Below are 16311 nucleotides of genomic sequence, written 5' to 3' on the forward strand. Positions count from 1 at the left end.
ATGATGCCTTGCAGCTTGCACTTTTCCTCATGTAGGTGTGTTGGATAGCAAGGACCCTTTTAGAACTGTCTTTTTAAGGCTCATGAGGTGGATTAATTATTGAATTTTAATACATGCAATTGTTTACAATTTCAGGATGACTTCCATTTACACTCTGTTTACAAATCCAAGTTGTTTGAGTTTCCTTTGGATGACCTGCCATCTGGTATGATTTTATTTTATTTTTTAATACTTATGTCTGTTCATGTGTTTTAGTCTAAGGCCAGATTTGTTAATCGTATTTGATATCTTCTTGTATTTGGTATCTTCTGACAGTGCATTGCTTATTTGCATATCTCTTCTTTTTCCCCATTAAATGAAAAAAAAAAAAAAAAAAAAAAGAAATCTGAAACACTGAAAGCACTGGAAAAGGACCTAAAGTGCTAAACAAAAATGAATCCAATGAACCAAACCTCTCCTCGACCTTCACATTATGATGTGTGTTTCTCATCAAAAGTCATAAAAAGTCTGTGGACCACATTATCTGCTAGGAGTGTAGAGAAGAAATGACTGAGGTAGCCTAAAGATGATGAAAATATACCCCACATTGCCAATGGTTGATAACTTTTCATGGCTTTTTCCTATTTTAAGATGCAGGGTGAATACCAGTAGTGAGCATAAGTTTGAGGGACAGGAACTTGCTAAATATGTTGCTGTTCTGTGATCCTCTCGTCTGCAGTCCATTCAACATCTTTCACAATGTTGGCTGTGGTGCAGGTCATGAATTTAGGTACAAATGACTTAGAAGGCAGAAGTGGTTTCATGTGCTTGCAGTGATGAATCCCCACAAATGTGTGGAGGGAGAAGAGATTTTTAAAAAATGAGTTTTCACCAGAGAAGCTGGCTTGTTATTTGAAGCTAAAATTGTAGTATATGTGGCATACCCCCATTCTATCAAGGACCTGCTAGTTTTACAGATGCATTTTCCAGCTCTACAAAGTATCTCCTAGACAAGTGAAACTGTCTTTCATAGACACTCATTTTCGTAGAAATGACTTCTGGACTACTTTGTTCTTAGAGGGAAGTTACAGATGTCCAGTTGTCTTGCTACAAAACATAGGACATATTTGCACTGGACGTATTTCCATGATAACAGCTGAATCTGGGATCCTACCATGCTAGGCATTGTGATAGGTCCTGCCCTGGAGCATGGTGTGTGCAGCTTTGTTAGTTGTTAAACAAAGCAGAATGATTTGGAAGTAGGAGACTGCTAGGGCTGGGCACTTAGTAGATACCTGTCAGCAGTCATGTAAGATTTCCTAATAGTTAAGATTTAGGTTTTCAAGATTGTGGAGTAAACAATTATTTTCTGTTTTAAGCATTTTGAAAAGGAATTAATTGGAAGCAGAACCCAGTTGTTTCACCTCCACCAAAGCGTCCTGATTTTCAAAAAAATCTGTCAATATAAGGCTTCAGACTTTTTCATAAAATCCAGATATGCTTGTGCAATTTTAATTTTACTGTAGATACCAAGTAAATAATTACTGGCTTTGATGTAAAAAGTCCAGCATGTGGTACAATGTAAGATGTTTCTATTAGATTGAATTAAAATCATAAGATTGCAGAATTAATTAGGTTGAAAAGGTTGGAAAGATTTAACTGTGGAAAGCTAGTAGTATTAATTACACAAATATCTATAATGTGAAGAGGTACAAGTTGCTAATCTGCTATCTCTTTATTCCATACATAGAGAAATAAAATTTAACTTACAGTTTGCTCTTCCACATCCCCATACTTGTTTTTGTAAGACTGTTTGGAGGACAGTTTCTGAGGTCTGTTTCGAACATTTGAGTAGATGTAATAGATGATATCCTCTCTAGGAATCCCAACGCTTTCATTTGTCTTTGGTTGTTCAGCTTAAGACTGTCTTTAAGTCACCCACTGTGCATAGCCACAGCTCCAGAGGATGGGAGCTGTTCCCATCACCTGCTTCTTCACTCCTTTCCCCCATGCCCACATGAGCACCAGAGTTTGTCCCCATACCTGCAGCACACCCTGCCAGATCTTCTTCACTCCTAGCATGTGCTGCCCCACCAGGACCACTGCTTGGCACCACCATGTCTGGAGAGTGAGGACTATTATCTTAACTTGTGTTTTATTGTTGTTTTCTATAAAAATATCTGCTATTAATTGCTAATGGTATAGTTGCATTTGATATTTTTTAAGTACTACAGCAGAACCATTATTGTTAGTAGTAAGCACTGTGCTAGGCTATGTCATCAGTATTTCTCATGTTCCTTAATACTCTCCTAATTTATCAATTTGCTCAGCCTAAGCAGCCATTCCTTGATGTCAGGAGTTTCTTCTTATCTTCAAAACAGTCTGTGAATAAGCTAAGATTTCTACTCAGCACTGCATTAAGAATGGATTGGATGTATCGTGTGCTTCAATATTGATGTTAGAAAGGAAAAATCAAGTAATAGGGATTACTCAATATCAGTAATAGTGAAAGCACAAACTGTTATACCACAGTTTGATAGAAATGTGCTTTTTATGCTCCTTGGGAATTAAAAAAAAAAAAAAAAAAAAAAAAAGGGAAGAAGAAAAGAGGTATTGCAGAAAAGAATAGATTGTACTGTACTTTGCTGTAGCATGTAAAGGTAATGAGGACTTTAAATAAGGAAAGATCATCTGACAACTTTGCATGCTTAGAGCCTTTGAATTCATAATTTAGTAGACTGTAATTTTTCTCCCAATCTGTGTTGAGATATTTAGTGCCCTGGCATTATCTTAGGCAATGCTCTGTTATTGAAGGTGTTGTTTTTCAAATACTGTTGAACGGATGTCCTTTTCTTCTGGGATTACTTGAATTCTACTTATGTTTTTCTTCAAGGTAATATGTCAAAATTTCTGCTAGGCTTTCTCAGCTATCTGCATTTGCTGTGTGATTTTGCTGGTCATGTTCTTTTGCCTGAGGGTCTTTGGCTGGAAATGTACTCTGCATGAATTCATCCAGCTTCTGAATTATAGCATAGTGTTAATGGGTGTTAATGTGTTAACGTTAATGGCTGCATCTTTCCTCTCAAGAGACGGGTGACTTCCGATGGTAGGGAAAATGATCACATCTGCTGGTTGAGTTGTCTGAGATCCCATACACATATTGTAAATTACTATTGTATTGGTTAAGAAGTTGTATTTTTACCAGTTTCATTAATGATGATATAAAATTGAAAACAAAAGGTTGAGAGTCAGTTGTGTAGCACTAGAACACAAACTGAATTAATCAATATATCTAAAGCACAATTGAATCAGAATTTGTTGAAAAAAAATAGTTTTGTTTTTTCATCATTCTGAGCTCAAGAGACTCCAGGTATATAAGCAATAAACCCTTGGATATCATTTAATTTATTTTAGGTCTTTTTTGTAAAGAAAGTCTTCAAGTGCACCAGTGTAACCATGAAAACATCATTAAGCAAAGGGCCTATGATTGTCCAGGCCTCTTCATAGAAGGGTATCTGCAGACTTCAAACACCAAAAAAAGACTTTGCCAAGACTATAACAGTCAAGCTTTGCTATCATGATTTTTATTATAAGTAAACAGCCACTCCAGGTTAAGATTAGTACATATCCCTGGTATAGTTTTGTCAGATGAGCAATTCAACTTCACATTTTAAGCCTTTGCTGACAGGGTAGCCCTATGAAGTCCCAATCATTATTGTGTTGAATCCTATTATTTGGACCTCCAATAGAAATTGCAGTTAATTTGCTCTAGGATGAGAGGTGGAGCTGTAAGAAACCTCCTGTACTCACTAATGGAACTGAATTATTTAGGATTTTATAACACAATCAAAAGTTGTGTACAAAGGTATGTGAACTGGAAGTCCCTTGTTTTACACAACTCCTATAGTACTGTCTACTTCTCTGCAGGACTGGGAAGTTACCAGGGAATATTGCAGTTTTCAACCCCAACTGGGCTAAAAGAATGTCCAATGTTAGATAAAACACAAAGGAGGGAAACTAGGCAAAGGAAGAAGTCAGATTACAAAATAAGCAACTGAAAACACTTAATTTCTGTCTCAGATCTTTGAGAGAGTATGTAAATAGTAAACATATTTATACAAGATAAAGATTTATGTGAGATAAGGATTGCTGTTGTACAGGGAAAAGTGAAGGAGAGACTATCAATCTAAAAGCAAAGATGGAAAAATACTTCTTGGACATTTAAAAGGGTGAGATCAAGTGTCATCTTCCTTCTAGCTTATAATGTGTCCCTTGCCATAAGTGGCTAGTAATGGATTTGGCAAAAGGGATTTGCCAAAAGAATAATCTACTTGGTGCTTATGATTAGAGGTTTAACAAATTAAAGACACAGTGGGATTAGAAGGGAAGAACATTGTATTGACAAGGAGCATAGCCAAAATCCCATAACATTTCTCCCAACTTTAACATGTTTTACTTTGTGAATATAATCTTCTTAAAGCATTAATTCTGCCTTCCATGCTCTTCTTATTAATTTAGGTAGCTGTTGTGAGAGCTCTGAATGCCTGCTGAATTCCCCAAAATGTGATTCACTCCATGGAAGGGCTGTGCTAATAATATTACAGCCCCAGTATTGGTGAAATACTGGCACAGAACAGCTGCTGTGCTTTCTGAAGCGCAACACCTCCAGATCATCTGTTTCAGCAGACCCAGATTATCACTAGGAGGGTTTTTAAATAAGAACCCTGTTACTGGGAAGCAGTTGTACCATTGCCTCCTTTCTAGCTGGAACCTTGGAAAAAGGAGTTACCGCATCTGATGTGTGGAGGAATGCCATACTACTGTCATGATGCATCAGGGTCACTAACTGTGGGGATGTATTTCTGTAAACATTCAGTGTATTTGCCTGTGTTTTCTGCTTAGAGTTCTGGCAAATGAATGCTACATCGCAGAAGTTTGTTGTAAAGCCAAGACACAAAAGAAGTAGAAGGCAGGTATGTGCCAATATGCTCATTTATAAGTAATATACCATCGAGTTTGTTTGTGTCTACTGGATTAATTCATCCAGATGGAGTTCTGCTGCTGCTTCTGGACTGGTGTGAGGTCTCTATATCCTGATCCAGATGTAAGAAAAGAGGTATCTAATGTTGACAAGGCATTGCTGGTTTCTCTTCGACATTGCCTACCTGAAGAGTTGAGCACTTCTGCTGTCACCTTTGATGAGGTGCCACTAAAGTGTCAGTTTCAAGAGATTCACTGGGTAGCCTGCTGCATGCATGTGTGGCCAAGCACAGCACCCCCATCCCATTATATTTATAAACCCACAAGGCAGTTCCTCCTCTAGGCTCCATTTAATCTGCAGCTGAATCTCAAAAATAGCATTTCTGTCAATGTTATGAAATTGTTAAACACTGTTAAATTGCAAATGAAAAAAATAATATCTAAAATATTTTCTCCCAATTTGGACACAGAAACTCCAAATTTATGAAACATTTACAAATTGTTTTTATGTTGCAGTGATGACAAGTAGCTACTTTATGTCACTTTGATTTAAAATAAATATTCTGAACTAAGATTTCAATCCCCATTTGTCAAAGAGGAGGAGACGTTAACTTTGTACCTGTGCTCTGCAAAGACAGCAGCAGTTCCTTGTTTTAGGAATAGAGCTGAAATGATGGGACAGGTCAAAATAGGGCTGGGTCAGGGTTCTGAACAGTGCGGGAAAAGATGAAATACTGACAGAAGTGGGAGGAGAAGGTAACTTTAACATTTCTGACTAACGTAAGCATCTCAGAGGCAGAGAAGTGAAAAAGACATTGGAGAAATTCCAGAAATCATTCATGTGAGTCTTAGTTTACATCAGGTGGTTTACTGCCTTTCTATAAACTAGCCATTACTTGGCATTTTCAACTTATAATGATGTAATAACTCTCCTGGAAAAAAAAATCAGAAAACGAGGACACCATGGAGAAGCACTGCAATAAATGTTTCTAAATGAGAAGTAAGTGTGTAAGACAGAGGTGGGTACTGCATTCACTGTGTGAATCAAGCAGTGTGCGAATAAATAATACACAGATTTTTTTTCATAAGAACCTCAGGAGGGATTCCTTTCTTAGTTAAAAAAGTTTATAGATCATACAAACCATTTTTAGAGATGTGGGCCCCACTGGGGTTTGTCTTAAAAAAGACAAAACTTGGAGTTGGTTGGGTTATAAGACTTAATTTCATTGTTTAAAGTTATATAAATGTTCTGGAGGAGGTGAAATATGGGGACTATATATTTGAAAAAAATAATGCAGTCCATTCCTTTTCACCCTCCACAAAACATCCCAATCAGTTGTACAGTAAATATCTTCACTCATTTTTACTACCTGTTAAACCAGGTAATTGACCAAACATGTACACATACAATTGATTATATAATACATAGGGTACATTTAAGAATTTTTTAACATGATGTAACCAAGCACCAGAAGTATCATCAGTATCTGAGAACAGAATTAAGACAATGAAAAAATTATGCATGAGAAGTTTTCTGAAGCTGTTTCTAGTTATCAGTTATGCTTTCTGTGTCATAGACTCTCTTATGGTTATACTCTCTCTGTAGGTCCGTCAGATTCCACGTAAAGTTGATGAAGAAACAAAATACATTGAGTTAATGATTGTAAATGATCATCTAATGGTAAGAGTGGCATACCCCGATATCTTACATTTATCAGTAACATAAAATTGTCTTAATTGTCCTATAAAGAATAAGCAATAAAAAGCAACATATAGCCAGAAGAAATTCACTATATCCTTAAGCAGAGAGCTTATGGTCTTGTTAGCAATTGGTGAAAATGTGTCTGAATTTTAGCAAGGTAATTTCACCAAGAATTCAGGCAAACCAGGCTTAAGTATCAGAGAAAGCATCATAAATTAAAGCTTTGTGTCAAGAAGGTGACTAATGACAGTGGGATTTAAGCTGATGGCTTTCTTTTGGGCTTTCGTGAGCACATGTCTTAGTTACAGCAGCTCAGCAATCAATAATGTAATTACTGCAGTTGTGCAGCTGCTGTTGGCAGTGGGGAGACTAATAGTGACTAGATTTTTTGATAAATAAATCAATAAAATATTGTAAATTAAGAGATGATAGGAAGTGATATTGTAAATTAAGAAATGCAGAAGGCAGTCTAAGAGAGGGAGCTGGAAAAAAAAAGAAATCTGATAGATTAGAATACAGTTACATGCATTGTTATGGTAACACCTGTAAACAAAACTCATCTATGAAAGTTGTGTTGTTAATTTCTATTTTGGCATTTGGAAATTGCCTTTAAAATTGCAAATAATGAAGCTAACGAAGAGAGTAACAATCGGTTCCTGTTCCTACAGCATTTTTTTTTCAGTAAAAATCTAATAGTGCTTCCAAACAGGAATTTATAGATCTTCATGACAGTTGTCATGAGGCATATCAGTAATGTGCATTTCTGAGCAATTTTCTACGATCACATACTAGCATTACATTCAGCACAGGAGACCAAAACATGCATGGAGGTTCTGCTGTCAGTATGGTTACTTTTTTTTTTTTTTTTATATATATATATTATTCTTCCAGAAATGGAGCATGTTTTTCTAGATCTGTACTTATAACTTATCTGTGTTTGTTTTGCAGTGTAAAAAGCACCGCTTATCAGTTGGCCATACAAACAGCTATGCTAAGTCAGTTGTGAACATGGCAGATTTAGTAAGTATCACTTGACTGAATCTTTTACGCATGAGATGAATCATACGATTCTCCTGCCAATAAATGCAGCAGTTGTCATTTCATGGTATACTTAATAACAACATATGCAACATTAACAAATTTTCATCTAGAAACACTCAGCCACGTATCAAGACTTTGTCTAGCATAAAGCATTAGAGATATTTTCTGTGGCTGCAAACATTTAAGTATCCTTTAATCAGATTGAAACCTTGAGTTTGAGTTCTAAGAGAACCTTAGATGGGATGATCTTTTACACTGGCTCATTTGTTGACTACCTAAAACCTAAAAAAATCATCTGAAATTTGGATGCCCTAAAATTTCTCAAAAACAAACAAACAAAAAACAACAAAGAAGCAGCATTTGAGTAAATGAGTTAGAATAGGGACATACAAATGGATTATGTGGATTGTATTTGTGATGCTCAATAGAATGAGCTGCTGGCTTTTACATTTCACTATGGAGAAGCAATACTAGAAAGAGAAAAATTTAGTTCCTGCTCTGGAAAGCATTTGGTGTGGATTGATAACTCCCAGCATTAAACAGCTGCTAGCAAGGGGTTAAATACTCCTGTAGAGGTGTATAATAGTGAAAATAGGGGTTTTGTAGATCACTGTTTGTTATAAAAGATACTCTTGTGTCACTGGGGTGAGCTGAGCACTGTGAAAGACCCTTTCGTGCCAAGTCTTTGACCTATTTGAAATGTTTCGGTAGCAATTTGTCAAAATCCCACGGGAGCAGGACCTGTAAGGGATCTGTGTGTGGGCTAGGAGGGCTGATTAAAGAAGTAGGCTTAAAACCTACATATTGCTTTGTTTTCGTGTTCCTTTGCTGCTTTTAATGGAGACAAAACCACCTGGGAGAACCTAACCTATGTTAGAACAAGCTGAATATTTAATTATATAAAAATGCAACCTGGTACAACAGAAGGGGTAACCCTCACCTTTACTGTATTTGACATAATATCTTTGTTCTGTTACTGTCCTAGATTTATAAAGAACAACTTAACACCAGGATAGTGTTGGTTGCCATGGAAACCTGGGCTACTGATAACAAGTTCACCATATCTGAAAACCCCTTGGTGACCCTACGTGAGTTTATGAAATATAGGAGGGATTTTATCAGAGAGAAAAGTGACGCAGTTCACCTTTTTTCGTACGTAACCTTCTGTGATGTTTTCTTACTTATTTTTATTTTTCTTTCCTTTCTTGGGGGCTGCTTATCCTGAGTGGCTGATGCATCTCCTTTGTGCTGTGTGTGCAATCCGCCATAATTCAGAGAATGACGTTTCTGATGGGGAGGTGGGAAGAAGTTTAAATAATGCACAACCTGCCTGCCAGTGCAGCTAGAGGTTTTGCTCTCCTTTTAGTTTTAATGCACGAAGCTCTAGCTGCATGTGTTGTACTTAATTCTGGGTTGCTCTGTGCAATCACCTACTCTGCAAACACGGCTGCCCAGAAGGTGATGCATGGTTCCACCTCGTAGGTTTGCTTCTTCAGCAGTAGAGCACAGACAGCCCTGTTGGACTATTTAAAAGCAGAACATTGGCTTTGAAACCCATGAGGTTTTCTGCTTAAAAAGCACTATGGCATGCTTTTTTTTTTTTTTTCCCATTGAATGACCTGCATGCTGCAGGATTACTGAAGTGAGTGTTTCAGATCCTCAAAACAGTTTGTCTAACAGAGAGACAAGTACTACAAGAACTGGGAGGGTTTTTATTTTCTCTAAATTTCTAAATTGTTTTGGTAGTAAGATCAATATAGCAAAATACATCCACACAAATAATGGAGGGGTTCATGATATTTTTGATCTGCAGGAGACAGGCCAGGTGAATTGCTCTGCTGAGTTCTCATCCCTCTCTGTGGACTGGTTTAGGAGCCTATATGAATAATTTTAGCCTAAACTCCTCACTTTCACATGACTTCAGTAGGGTGCCAGGATATCCAGCCCCAGTATCCATCCACTCAGGCTTTTTTACACATGCTTAATTGCTGCTGTCATTCCCTTCCTACGTGAAAAGAACTAGTAAGATCTGCAAATGCTGCTTGCAGATTTTGGTTTCTGTGTGTCTCAGTTCTGTATGTGTAAAATGGGATTATTTTATTTTTTTTTTTCTAATCTTTCATGTATCTTTTCTGGTGACCTTGTAAGGTTTTTGAGGGGAGTGTTCTCATGAATGTTAGTTGATTGGCTAGAACAAAGAGGGCCCTATTTCTCCCTGTGATTGGACTCTGAATTGCAATGCAATACTAATTCCAGAGTTGTCCATAATGCTATCTCCACTGGTGTTTGAGGTATTGCATTCACAGGCTGCTTTGAAATATCCAATTCTAAAGTTGTGTTCCTGAGTAAGACATGGTTGAGTTGGGAGTAGAAGTATGACAGCACACTGGTAACAAATGAACGTTCCTGTTTAGCACAATGAGCCCATTGCATTCTGTTTCTTGGTGTTTTTCTGTTTTCCTCTGAGAAAACTGATTTGCATCAGCTTGGCTGGATCACTATGCTGAAGTGGTATAAAGGATATTTTGTCTCTGGTAACTGGCAATCATTCTTGCTGATGTGGTCAGTATCAAAGGCATCATTAAATTTAGGCTCACAGTGCAGTTGTCCCCTGGATGAGGTCGGCTGCAGTTCTGGGGAGTTTCTACCTAGCTCTGCATCAGGGGCCACTGACACATCTCCCTTTCATTTTTGCCACATCTGCATTGCCCAACTAGACACCTGTCTTTTTTACCAGGCCTCCGTGCATTGTGGCATGGTGGCATGTCTTGTGCTCTGCCTGTAGCATGTGCCAGGGCAGGTTTCAGAAGTCACTTGCTGAAGGAATATGTCAATGAACAAAAGGGTGGTGAGATAGAAAGTAGTCCCCTACCTGCCTTATTTTCTCTTATGTTAGGTAATATGAGAAGGAGGAGGAAAGAAACAGGGAAGATAGTAGAACTTTTCAGGGGTTGATCTGTCATGTGAGGTTTGTGAGTGGTTATCTGTTCTTCCCATTTTGGTTTTGGATAGTTAGCAGCATAGTGGTGGCATCTGGCATTTGCGAATGTTGGTTTCTCATTTGGAAATTAGAAAGGTAAATACTGGGATGGGTAGACGCAAAACTCACGGGCTGAGTGGGGTAAACTTCCTTTTCTTTTCCTTTTTGTCAAAGGGGAAGTCGATTCCAGAGCAGTCGGAGCGGTGTAGCCCACACTGGTGGAATCTGCTCCTTGCTTAAAGGCGGAGGTGTGAATGAGGTAGGTGTGGGTATTGGTATGAGGAAAAAGTGGTGGAAAATTATCTGCACAGAATTTATCAGTGCAGTTCCTTGAAATATCTTACTGCTGCTTTGCTGCTGTGGAGTTTTAGTACAGCTCTATAAAAGGAATATCTAAATGAAGAATGATACTTGAGTAAAGTTGGATATGGGTTCAAGTACACTTCTCAGCAGATTCTGCAATATTCTGTAATTGACACTGTAATATTCTTGCCATTCACACAATGGCAAGAAACAAGCAGACTTTCTCTTATTTAACTTGTTCATAAGCCAGTGTTTGGTGTTCCTCACTTGTCCATATTCTAGCTGATCTGAAGTAAGAACTACACAATTGTGCATCTTCTTTCACCTTTCATTGCCTTTACATGAGAAAAGCTTCACCTGTGTCTGAGATACTTGTACCTATCTGATTACTCTTCCTACCTTGCTAATTTCTTTCAGTTTGGAAAGACAGACTTAATGGCAGTTACCCTGGCACAAACCTTGGCCCAAAATATTGGCATTTTCTCAGACAGAAGAAAACTAATAAGTGGTAAGTTGGTTTGTTTTTTCACCCCGTCTCAAGAGAAAATCTTGGAGAATCTTAACAGTGTTCTTTTATATGTTAAAAATGTTTCTCACATTGCCCAGAGAAGCTGTGGATGACCCATCCTTGGGGGTGTTCAAGAACAGGTTAAATGAGGCCCTGAGCAACCTGATCTAGTGGGTAGCAACCCTGCCCATGGCAGGGAGTTGGAACTGGATGGTCTTTAAGGTCCCTTTCAACCCAAACCATTCTATGAATAGAATATGAATATACTATTCAATATTGGAATACTGTTATTTTTCACATAATAATATGAGGAGACACTGACATACCATTGTTTTTTCCTCTTTAAATGCTGTGATTTCCTCCTGCCCGTAATTGCTGGTAGCACTGGTGTCTTCATTTCATTAAAAATAAATCCTGAAGATGTCTGTCAACATTCATGTCATGGAGATTGATGTCACATTCCCAAACTGAATGTTTGCCATCCTACAATGCAAAGGTAGAGAGACAGACATTTTTAAACCTATGGATTATGATAAGCCACCTCAATCCTGTTATGCAGGTTGTATTTGACAACATCAACGAAGCTTTTTTCACTATTTGTCTTGAATGAAATCCTCTTCTATATGACCCAAATCTCTTGTATTTACCATGCTTCTGGTACCATTTGTATACTGTAACCTTAGAATTCAACTTCTTAGCTACCTCTGTTTGACTGCATGGCCTTAATTCAGATCTTCCCCCTCCCTTCAAGCACCTCACATGCTCTGCTTCACGTGATACAAAGACCCAGTACATGGGCAGCAATGGAAGATTAGAATGATAACACAGTTTTGAAACTATTTCAACGATGAATTGGAATGCTTAGTTATTGGATCATATGTACCTATGTATAGACAGTACATAATGCAGAGATGCATCTGCATGCAAATATTTTTTGCAGTTTGCATATTTTTATTTTCACAGAATCACAGAATCACAGAATTTCTAGGTCGGAAGAGACCTCAAGATCATCGAGTCCAACCTCTGACCTAACGCTAACAGTCCCCACTAAACCATATCCCTAAGCTCTACATCTAAACATCTTTTAAAGACTTCCAGGGATGGTGACTCCACCACTTCCCTGGGCAGCCTGTTCCAATGTCTAACAACCCTTTCGGTATAGAAGTTCTTCCTAACATCCAACCTAAAACTCCCCTGGCACAACTTAAGCCCATAAAGATACTTGGAAATGTCGGACAGATGCTCTGTGCTACCTACATCTTCAGTACTCATCTTCTAGCTGCATATAATTAACCTGATATCGGGACAGAGGGAAAGTGAAAATAATAGTAGAGGTGGCTCCCCTTTTTTATGGTTGACCACAGGAGAAGGCCAAGCTTTTGGGTAGGGAAGGAGGAGACACAATTGTTGGGCAGAGCCTCATTTCCTTTCTAATTGTACTATTAAAATGGGAGCAGCAAACAGTTGTTCATGTGTTACAGTAGTGCAAATTGCAGAAACAGAAGGATAAAAAAACATATGTGCAGAGCATGTACGTAGAAGCAGGCACAAAGGACAGTTTTGAAAGCAGAGGGGAGGGCTGCACTCTGCATGCCTGGGAGCAGGTAGGGAAGGAAGGGAAAAAAGCTGCTGGATCCATCTGTACTGTGTCATGTTTACAGTCTGTGTTATCCATTTTTGTGTGCATTATTGTTTGCTTTTTTTTTCAAGCTAAAATTTCCTCATTCACATTAGCATAGGTGTAGAAGAGAACTAAAAACTTAGAAGATGGATTAAACTGATTTTTTTTTTTTTTTTTTTACTCTGAACATTTGGGGATCTAATATCATGGCATGGGAGAAGGCAGGAGAGCTGACTCATGATTTGCAAGGGCCAGAAGCTGACATTGCAATTTAGTCTGACTTCATTTAAGGGAAGGAAAGAAAAACAGAACCTATTTTCAAAGCTTAGGAATGCACAGAATCATGTATTGTTTTTGAAAGAAGGCTTGTCATTGTGCATTGATATACTTAAGTTAAGGCGTGCATAAAGGAGCAATTGATTCTTTTCAATTTGTATTTAAATCTGAAAGTGAGTTGATTACAGTGTGATTTTTTGTGATAAGAAACATATTTTGTACTCACAAGACTTAAGATGTAAATTTTACCTTTTTGTTGTCAGGTGAGTGTAAGTGTGAGGACACGTGGTCAGGATGCATAATGGGAGACACCGGGTAAGGCATTCATTAGAGGAAAGTCAAGTCTTACATACAATGACATAAAGCATGAAAATGTTTGCCTTTTGTCTTTCAGTGGACTAGTTTGTGTGGATTAATGTTGCAGGAAGTAAAGTATTACCTGTAAAACATACTTATAATAGACACTTTCAAAGAAATGCATGAATGAGTTAATGAGAGGATATGAGGATCATTAGTTTGTATTGATCACTGGTTTAACTCACTGAATACAGAAGCTCAACAACCAACTCAGATTATTGCAAAGAAGCAGAACCATGTTTCACTTCTTTTCTTCTGTGAATTTGCTGCTGAGTTGTGGAAACAAACAATGACGCACCCGAATCTGTAAAATACCGGGATCAAATTTTTTAATATGTCTCACTTTTAGTGGTTCAGTTGCAGTCTTTCATCTACAGGTTTCACTTTTTATCCTCTAGTTTGTGTAATAACACTAAAAAAGCTTTTGCCATTGGAGGTTTGGTATGCTTATACCCACACATAATATCACTGGGGAGATTTTGATGATGCTTTCCAGTGTGTGTGTGTGTGTGTGTGTGTGTGTTCAGACCTTAATTCTTCATATTACAGACCTGTCTTCATGCATATGAATTAAAGTATAGTCTACTTTTAGATCCAAACAGTACTCCAATTTTTAAAAAAAATTTCAATCTGACTTGCAAATTTTCACAATAGCTTTTTGGACAGAACAATTTTAAACAACAAAAACAAACAAACAAAAAAACTCATTTAATTGAAAGCTCTTTGGAAGAATCTGTTGTGCCTTTTTTTACCTTGTTTAACTAAAAACAAGGTAGGTAGGATTGTTCTGATTTTTAGTATGTTAAAAAGTCAATGTGGTAGTCATTCTTCAGTCTTGTAAAAAGTGATTCCTCATCTAACATTCTTTACATTCTTTATCTGAAGTCCAAACCTTTAAAATAATTAGGCACTCGAAAAAACTATGTATTTATATATAGATTATAATTAAAGGATGTTAAATTCCACATTCTCTTCAGTATTTAGACCTAAGTCCTAAACACTAGGGATTATGTTTTGCAAGCCATCATTCCTGGTAATGTAGGATTATTTTATGTAGTATTTCTGCTAACATTACTTTTTTTTATCCAGTGATGAGCTGATACAGGAAAGCCCTTGAGACTCCAAAATCTGTTTGAAGTATAAGTCATGACTAAGGGCTAAATACAAAGATCACTTAAGTTACTTTGGGAAGAGCTCTTTCCCTGTGGAAGGGATCCATGCAAAAAGATTCTTTGCATCTGTTAAGGCTCATATTGCTTTGAAGTGCACCTCAGATTGGCAATCTGTGCTCAAATGAATATCATTCAGTGGGGCACAAGAGAGGGAAGCTGAAATGTTAGCTGATGTTCATTAGAAACACATCTTAAAATGGTATAACTCTATTATAAAAATTCTGTGGTCCAAGAGAGCAATTTCATCTAAGAAAGAAATGAACCATAAGCAATCTTTAAAAGGACGCTGTGTGGGTAAGGCAGCTGTAGTCTCCTGTGGTAAGTACAGGAAGAAATAAATGTCTTTCTGAGATCAGGCCCTTTAGTGGAACTGTCCATGTCTGTGAGAACTACACCTTGAGTAATAGGATTTGTGATATTTGGCATAAAACTTGGGGAAATCTTGTATACTTCTCACTTTTCATGAGCTCTGTGTTGTTGTTAAAAGATGTTTGCCATTTATGAAAATGATTTAAGATTTTAAACTAATTTCAAGCAAATATCTTCACTCTGATGCTGAACAGTGTATTTTTAGCACCTTTTCTAATGTATAACATTATATTTCTTTACAACTACTTTGAAGAAAGAAAATGTATTATAAAAAGCACTATAGAAGATAATGCTGCTACCTTATTTCTTTTCAGGTATTATCTTCCAAGAAAGTTCTCCAAGTGTGATATTGAAGAGTATCATGAATTTTTAAATAATGGAGGTGGATCCTGCCTTTTCAATAAACCAACCAAGGTATTAAACGAAACCAAGAAAAATTAAAGTGATAATATTGGGGAAACAAACAAACAAACAAACACATTAATTTTGAGGTTTTGTTTTGTCTTTACATTCCAAACTTCCTGGTGACATCTGAGTGAAATTAGCTGATTTTAGTCTGTACTATTTAGGAAATTATATTTAAATCTGTTTTTAATAAGTAGTTTCATATCCAAGAGAGTTCTCACAGGCTCTGATCCCTCATGCAATTTTTTTCTGAATACTGCAAACACAACATACTGCTGAATTTATTGGCTGAGACTTCAAGTGTCTTGGTAAATTTTTGCACATCTTTAATTTTAATTTACTTTGGACTGTATGTCATTGGCTGTGAATCTCTGGAAGTTGAAGTAAGATTGGTTTTATTTCACATTTGTCTCAAGATGAAGACAGTGCAGCAGGGTGTGCACAGCTGTGCATCCAAGTGGCTTTGCAGCTGCCATTGGGTACAAATGGTTGTAGTCATCTCCTTGAAGAAGGCAAAATTTTTTACAGTGGCTTTCAGAAGAGATTTTGCGAACTTGGCCTAATGTTTCTGATGCTGGAAGAGGCAGAGCAGGAGAGAAGCAGGGGACAGATGCAATG

At 37.3% G+C, this 16311-nt stretch overlaps 1 protein-coding gene across 1 annotated transcript in view; it reads left to right on the forward strand.

Moving 5' to 3' along the window:
* The window catches only part of ADAM22 (ADAM metallopeptidase domain 22), a gene marked incomplete at both ends in the record, with an annotated part of 134315 nt that overhangs the window by 81207 nt on the left and 36797 nt on the right, over window positions 1-16311 (forward strand). Inside the window, 9 exons of the mRNA XM_084306638.1 lie at window positions 136-205; window positions 4882-4952; window positions 6566-6640; window positions 7610-7681; window positions 8688-8854; window positions 10857-10941; window positions 11403-11493; window positions 13654-13705; window positions 15603-15702. Coding sequence (XP_084162764.1) covers window positions 136-205; window positions 4882-4952; window positions 6566-6640; window positions 7610-7681; window positions 8688-8854; window positions 10857-10941; window positions 11403-11493; window positions 13654-13705; window positions 15603-15702 — 783 coding nt within the window. The remainder of the gene's footprint in view (window positions 1-135; window positions 206-4881; window positions 4953-6565; window positions 6641-7609; window positions 7682-8687; window positions 8855-10856; window positions 10942-11402; window positions 11494-13653; window positions 13706-15602; window positions 15703-16311) is intronic.

The sequence above is a fragment of the Netta rufina genome (assembly GCF_964035555.1).
Source record: "Netta rufina genome assembly, chromosome: 2".
Classification (NCBI taxonomy): Eukaryota; Metazoa; Chordata; class Aves; order Anseriformes; family Anatidae; genus Netta; species Netta rufina.